At 41.2% G+C, this 7,500-nt stretch overlaps 1 protein-coding gene across 1 annotated transcript; it reads right to left on the bottom strand.

Moving 5' to 3' along the window:
* Positions 1-39: 39 nt before the first annotated feature.
* On the bottom strand, positions 40-4,214 carry LOC138864051 (uncharacterized). Its single transcript, XM_070130049.1, has 2 exons — positions 4,089-4,214; positions 40-1,806 (listed from the first exon to the last, which is right to left on the bottom strand). The coding sequence occupies exons 1-2, from the start codon at positions 4,212-4,214 to the stop codon at positions 40-42; spliced, it is 1,893 nt and encodes a 630-aa protein (XP_069986150.1).
* Between the last annotated feature and the right edge of the window lie 3,286 nt (positions 4,215-7,500).

Here is a 7,500-nt window from a genome sequence, read left to right as displayed (position 1 = left end):
AATTCTAATAACAATAACAACAATAAAGAATTCCCTGTCCTATCCCGCGGCGGCAGGCGGGTTGTGGTTGAGGACGTGGTGCGTCTTGATGTTCGATCCTCCGACGATGAAAATGGTAAATCCTCTTTTATTTCCAGGTCCTTTCGCTCCGGTCTTCGCGACGCCCTTCGGTGCGTTGGCCGGGCCGTCGGGGACGATGAGGAGGTACGGGAGGTCCTGTGCAGCCGGGCCCAAGGTGCTGGCCATGGCGTCCGCGAGGTTGAGGATCAGCATGGAGTTCTGAGAGTTGGGGGCGAAGGGGTCTTTGGTTATGCCTGGGGGGATGGTTTTCAGGGGAGGGGAGGGGAGGGGAGGGGAAGGGGCGGTCTGCTGGACTGGTGGTAGGGCAGTTTGTTTCAAAGCGGTAGGGGCCTGTTGTACGTTGGGAGGGGCAGCGTGTTGGAAAGTGGTAGGGGAAACTTGAACGGTCAGTGGGGCGGGTTGTTCTAAAGCGACAGGGGCAGTCGGTTGGAATGCAGTAGGTGCTTTCTGGTGGATAGGGGCAGGGGGATTTGGGAAGGCGACGGGAGCCGTTTGTTGAACAGGAACAGGGGCATTTTGTTGGAAAGTGACGGGGGCAATTTGCTGGAGAGGGGCGGGTTGTTCGACAGTGAGCGGGGCAGTTTGTTGGAATGCAGTAGGTGTATTTTGGTGGATGGGGGCAGGGGGATTATGGAACTGGACGGGAGCGCTTTGCTGGAATGAGGCAGGGGCAGTATGTTGGAATGAGGCAGGGGCAGTTTGTTTTAAAGCAGCCGGGGCACTTTGTTGGATAGGAACAGGGGCAGTGTGTTGAACATTTTGGAACTGGGCGGGAGCACTTTGCTGGAAAGGGGCATGGGCACTTTCTTGGAATGTGGCTGGGGCAGTTTGTTGGAAAGAAGCAGGGGCTGTCTGCTGGACCGCGACAGGGACAGTTTGTTGAAATGTGGCATGGGCACTTTGTTTCAAAGGAGCAGGGGCACTTTGTGGGATGGGGGCAGGGGCACTTTGCTGGAATGTGACAGAAGCAGTATGTTTTAAGGGAGCCGGGACACTTTGTTGGATAGGAATAGGGGCAGTGTGTTGAACATGAGCAGGGGCACTTTGTTGGAATGTGGCAGGGGCAGTTTGTTGGAAAGAGGCAGGGGCTGTCTGCTGGACCGCGACAGGAACAGGTTGTTGAAATGTGGCATGGACAGTTTGTTTCAAAGGAGCAGGGGCACTTTGGTGGGATGTGACAGGGGCACTTTGCTGGAAGGAGGCAGGGGCTGTCGGCTCGACCACGACAGGAACAGTTTGTTGCACGGGAATTGGGGCCGGTGGGTGGAACGTGGCAGGGGGAGCCGGGCCAGGGATAGACACAGGGTTAGAAACAGCCTTAACAAAAGAGAAAGGGGCAGGGGCAGGGGGAGGAGCAGGGGGCTTCGCAGGAGAAAGCCGAACGGGAGTCGGCACGGGGCGACCGGACAGGGGCGCCCTATCGGAGGAGGCTCCCGTCTTCAGAGGAGGAGGCCGCCCCTGCCGCCCCCGACTCCCCCCGTGGCCACCGACAGGATCGTGAGAACCGAGTTGGAGTTCGGTGCTCTGCTGCATGTTCCCGAGGGCGTTCGACAAGCGAATGAACAAAGGGGGGGGCTTGCGTCGTTGGCCCTCCCGCACCCCGGCGAAGTAGGCGGCCTCGGGGTCTCGGTGCCAGGACGGGGGGGCACTGACGCGCTTCTGGGCCTTCAGGCGAGGATGAAGGGGCGTCGCGAGGGGCACAGTTAAGAGTGTCAAGACAGCTATCTGGAACGAGGAGTCTTAGAAAGTTGATTGACAAGTATTCTCTGCTGCTGATACAGTTCTTAGATTATTATTATTATAGCTACTTTTGGTATCATTCACATTATCAGTACCCATTGTTGTTGCTGTTACTTGTAATTACTGTTATCGTTATTACTATTATCATTCTTACCATTCTAATAATCATTAAATTATAACATGTTATCATTACTACTGCTATCATCTTTAATGTAATTACCATTAATTTTATTACTATAATCATGAATATTGTCATTAAGTCATCATCAGCAGCAGCTTCAGCTTCATCATCATAATCATTATCATTATCTTCATCATCATCATCATCGTCATCATCACCATCATCATTATCATTATCATTACTATCATCATCATCATTTGTAGTACCATAGTTATTATCATTATTATTATCATTATTATTATTATTATTATTATTATTATTATTATTATTATTATTATTATTATTATCATTATTACTTTCATCACTATTGTTACTCCTTCTGTTGTTATTGTTTTTGTCAAACTACTAAACATCAACATCGTTTCTATTTTATCGCAGAATTACTATCCTCATAAGCACCAACATCAAAGTTAAAACTGATAAAACTATAATTTTAATTCGTCTTTTGTATAACTTTCACTGTCAATATAAACTTTCGATGTTATGTCATATTAACATTTATTCTAAACGTTAACTGGTATACGTACACCAAATATTATGTATTTTGTCACGCTTAAAAAACCTAATCAGAATATTAGTAGAAATTTATTAGTAGTATCACAAGAATATCTGTAAATACCATACATATATTTCTATAGGCCACTACTGTACTAAAACTATTAATAATAATCAATAATAATAATAATAATCAATAATAATTTGTCTAAATGTTACCATCAAAACAAGAACATCAGCCGAAAATGTTATATATATATGTCAATAAAATATTCCATGGAATAGTCTTGAAGATAACTATTAGAAACTGTCTCATACCGAGTTCCCGATATAAAAAGAATGTAGACCTATCTAGCGGTCACCATCAATTGTACAGGACCACGACCCGATGACAGAAAACAAAACAAAACAAAAAATGGTTCCAAACTTTCTCCTGAGGTGATGAAAAACACGAACATAATGTCGGAAATGAACATCAAGGCGTAAGATCCTCCTATTATGGTTTTCATTTACAAAATTCAACTTGAATTTATTTTTGTTGAATATGATATTTATTTAACTGCAGTTTTGCTTACTAAAAAAAACGTGTGTTGGAGTGTAGATGTGAATGTACATGCAGTGTGTGTGTGTGTGTGTGTGTGTGTGTGTGTGTGTGTGTGTGTGTGTGTGTGTGTGTGTGTGTTTCATCACCCAGAGGCTACCATCGCGCCAACCACATCCAAAAAAGCCGAACCGGTTTCCTCTGTCCCTCCGAAAGTAGGCCTGAAACCCATTAAACCGTTACATTGTCGAGCCAGAAGCCGATCTCTCCCTTCCGGCGCCGGCGTGGGTAGGCAACGTTATCGCTGACTCCGGAGTGGTTCCCTTCATTTATATTCCTAGCTATTCACGTTCTTTCATATTCTTCTCCATCTTGTTTCCTTTTTGTTGATTTGTTTTGGATGCATTCGTTTTTTTTTTTTTTGGGGGGGGGGGTTGATGTCCTTTGGTGTCTTCAGGAGAGGTCAAGATGCTCGTGAAGGATTAGGAGAGGTAGAGCAACTGAGGTGAAAATTTTCTCTTTTCTTTTCTTTTCTTTTCTCTTCTTTTCTCTTTCGGCCTCATTTCTACACAGGGACATATATTCCAAAAGGCCTTCGTATCGGCAAGTGCATCGGACAGGTTGCATTTTCAATATCACGTCGAACTATTCAACTACGTCATTTATTTGGCTATAAAATCGACGATTAATGTTCAGATTTTACACTAAATGTATATCATATTTTCCTTCATGTTTTCATTGGCTTTTCTTGATTAGTTATCTTCACGGCTTAATCTCACGATGCAGGAAAATGCACAACAGTATGTTCACTATCTTACCTGTCTTGTAATATCCCAAGAGTCATATTAGAGTATCAAAAATAACATTCACAATACACTCACTAAACCTTTTTTTAAAAATCTCACAAAAGATATTAATGTATCATAAAGTGAAAGACAGAATACACTTTCACTCCTATAACTCTCAAAAAATCCCCAAAGTAATAAAAAAAAGCACTAAAATAACACACATACAGCACCCTCCGACAATAACACCACACGCAACCCCGACCTCACCTTCACAAAATCCCATTTCATTGCGGTGTATCGACCAACGGAGGACCTCAAGCCGGTGTTCTTCCTGCTTCGGAGATCCGATGGCCACTACCCGGGCGCGACCTAGAAGACCTAGTTTCATGGCGTTCTCTGACTCTCCTCTTTTCACTTTCTCTCCCGCCTCGGACTCCTCTTCGGATAGTCCTTTTGAAGTCGCTGGTTGATGAATTGCTGTCGGCGTCTGTCTGTCTGATGTGAATGATGTGCTTTCCCTCTCTTTCTTTTTTGTATGTGGGTGTGAATGTATGTTTTCTAGCGGCTCTCTGGGTCTCCTTAGACGGTTGGGAGTGATTAGAAGAGAGAGAGAGAGAGAGAGAGAGAGAGAGATGTGAGTGTGAGGGAGGAAGAGGGAGAGAGAGAAAAAAAAGTTTAGCTTTCTTCAAAGGGCTTTCTGGGTCTCCTTAGACGGTTGGGAGTGATTAGAAGAGAGAGAGAGAGAGAGAGGCAGAGATAGACAAACAGAAAGAGAGAGAGAGGTGGGTGTGAGGGAGGAAGAGGGAGAGAGAGAAAAAAAAGTTTAGCTTTCTTCAAAGGGCTTTCTGGGTCTCCTTAGACGGTTGGGAGTGATTAGAAGAGAGAGAGAGAGAGAGGGACAGAGACAGAGACAGAGACAGACAAACAGAGAGAGAGAGAGATGTGAGTGTGAGGGAGGAAGAGGGAGAGAGAGAAAAAAAAGTTTAGCTTTCTTCAAAGGGCTTTCTGGGTCTCCTTAGACGGTTGGGAGTGATTAGAAGAGAGAGAGAGAGAGAGAGGCAGAGACAGACAAACAGAGAGAGAGAGAGAGAGGTGAGTGTGAGAGAGGAAGAAGGAGAGAGAGAGAAAAAAAAAGTTTAGCTTTCTTCAAAGAGATCAAATTGTCCTCACCGAGCATAATACAAACACCAGCCAGTTAATTCCATCTCCAAAAAATCATATCCTATTTACAACCACAACCAGTAAAACAAACGGATAAATAATCAAATACAACCAATAAAGTAAAACGAAAGAAAAATATCTAGAGCGCTGAAGAAAACAAAGTAAATAGATAAATAAACAAATAGAACCAATAAAGAAAAATAAAAAAAATATATATCTAGAGCACAGAAGAAAATTGCAACAGACTCCCAATTAATATTCTGCATCTTCATCCGTCGCCTTCGATAATGCAGCTAATTTATACCATATCATCCACGCCCACACCACTTACCGCGGCCCAAGATACCCTTCCCCACCCATTTAATACACCAGCTTCATAAATTCTTATCTCCGAATTCATAGCCATGCCAATCTTCCTTACGCTGGCCATTAAGAACAGGTACATTCATCTTAACAGCTTTAATCTGTCGGTTGACGAAAAAGCTTTTTACTATTCTTGATGCTATCATCACCACCGCTATCAGTTTTATTTGTGTTATCATTTTAATCACTTTTGTAGTGATGATGATGGTGATGAGATTTTTGTTCATGTTCTTTAGTTATTGTTGATGTTATTTTCATCGTTGTCATCATTATCATCATTATCATTATCATTATCATTGTCATTATCATTGTCATCATTATTATCATTATCATTTTCATCATTATCATTATCATTTTCATCATTATCATTATCATTGCCATCATTATCATTATCATAATTGTCAATAATATTCGTGTTCATGTTCATCATCATTATCATCATCAATCCTTATCATTATCATTATCATTATTATCAAAATTATCATTATTATCCTTATCATTATAATCACTACTATCATTAGCAGTAGTAGTCTCCGTATTGTTGTTATCATTATATTTCTGTTGTTGTTGTTACTATTCCCATTACAACCACAATTATAGTAATTATCAATTCTATAATTGTTATGCTTGTTACCATTATTTTTATGACAAAATTGAGAATAATCGTTATTAGCATCACTATCGTTATCATCATTATTACTAATACTATTATCATTGTAATTATAATTATTGCTATTATTATTATTGTTGTTATTATTATGATAATTTTCATTATATCATTATCATTATTAGTATTAGTATTATAATTATTATGATTATTATAATTATTACTATTATTATTGTTATCATCATCATTATTATCTGTCTGATTATTGACATTATCATTATCATCTTTAATATTAGCATTAGCATTATCATAACTCATCATTTTCACCATTATTATTATCATTACCATTATTATTATCATTATCATCATTATCACTATTATCAGTATCGTTATCATTATCAACATTATCATTATCATTATTATTGTTATCATTATCATTATTATCACTATTATCAGCATAGTTATCATTATCATCAATATCATTATCATTATTATTGTTATCATTATCATAGCCATAATTATTCTTAGCATCATTATAATCACCTTGTTGCTATCGCTACGTCCGTCATTAGAAATAATAATTTGCAATATGAATCATTGCAACGAAGACCGTGTTATTCGCACAGTAAATTCCTCGAATGTCTGGTCAACTCCTGTGAAAATAATTCCCTTCCCCATTAAATCTCAGATTCCTAGTTGATTGAATATGGAAAACAATTAAAAACTTTATGATAGAAGTTCGAAGACAAATATCTTCTATGAATAATAAAATCATCCGTGTCTTAATATATCATCCTGATGAGTTTCCAAGATCCGAAAATGAAATTAAAAGACGAGAGAAAAAATAATATTGTCCATCATTATCAACATTTTCAATTATACTTCTGTGTAAGTCTGACGTAGACCTACTCTGAACGTGGATGTTAATGTTCAGGGAGAAGGGAGAGAGAGAGAGAGAGAGAGAGAGAGAGAGAGAGAGAGAGAGAGAGAGAGAGAGAGAGAGAGAGAGAGAGAGAGAGAGAGAGAGAGAGAGAGAGAGAGAGAGAGAGAGAGAGAGAGAGGTGGGAGGGAGGAATAGAGAGAGACAGATGGGAGGGAGAGAATAGAGATTGAGGGAGAGCTGGGAGAGGGAGAGAATAGAAGAGAGAGAGAGAGGTGTGGAGGGAGAAAGAGAGAGAGAGAGAGAGAGGAAAGAGAGAGAGAGAGAGAGAGAGAGAGAGAGAGAGGTGGGAGGGAGGAATAGAGAGAGAGAGAGGTGGGAGGGAGTAATAGAGAGAGAGAGAGAGCTGGGAGGGAGGAATAGAGAGAGAGAGGGAGAGAGAGGTGGGGAGGGAGGAATAGAGAGAGGAGAGAGAGGTGGGAGGGAGGAAAGGGAGGGAAAGGGATGGAGAAGAGAGAGAGAGATGGGAGGAGGAATAGAGAAAGAGAGAGAGAGAGAGAGAGAGAGAGAGAGAGAGAGAGAGAGAGAGAGAGAGAGAGAGAGAGAGAGAGAGAGAGAGAGAGAGAGAGAAACAGAGAGAGAGAGGGATGGGAGGGAGGAATA

The sequence above is a fragment of the Penaeus vannamei genome, chromosome 14, assembly GCF_042767895.1.
Source record: "Penaeus vannamei isolate JL-2024 chromosome 14, ASM4276789v1, whole genome shotgun sequence".
NCBI lineage: Eukaryota > Metazoa > Arthropoda > Malacostraca > Decapoda > Penaeidae > Penaeus > Penaeus vannamei.
Note: the sequence above shows the minus strand (reverse complement) of the source record. Positions and strands in the feature narration are given on the sequence as shown.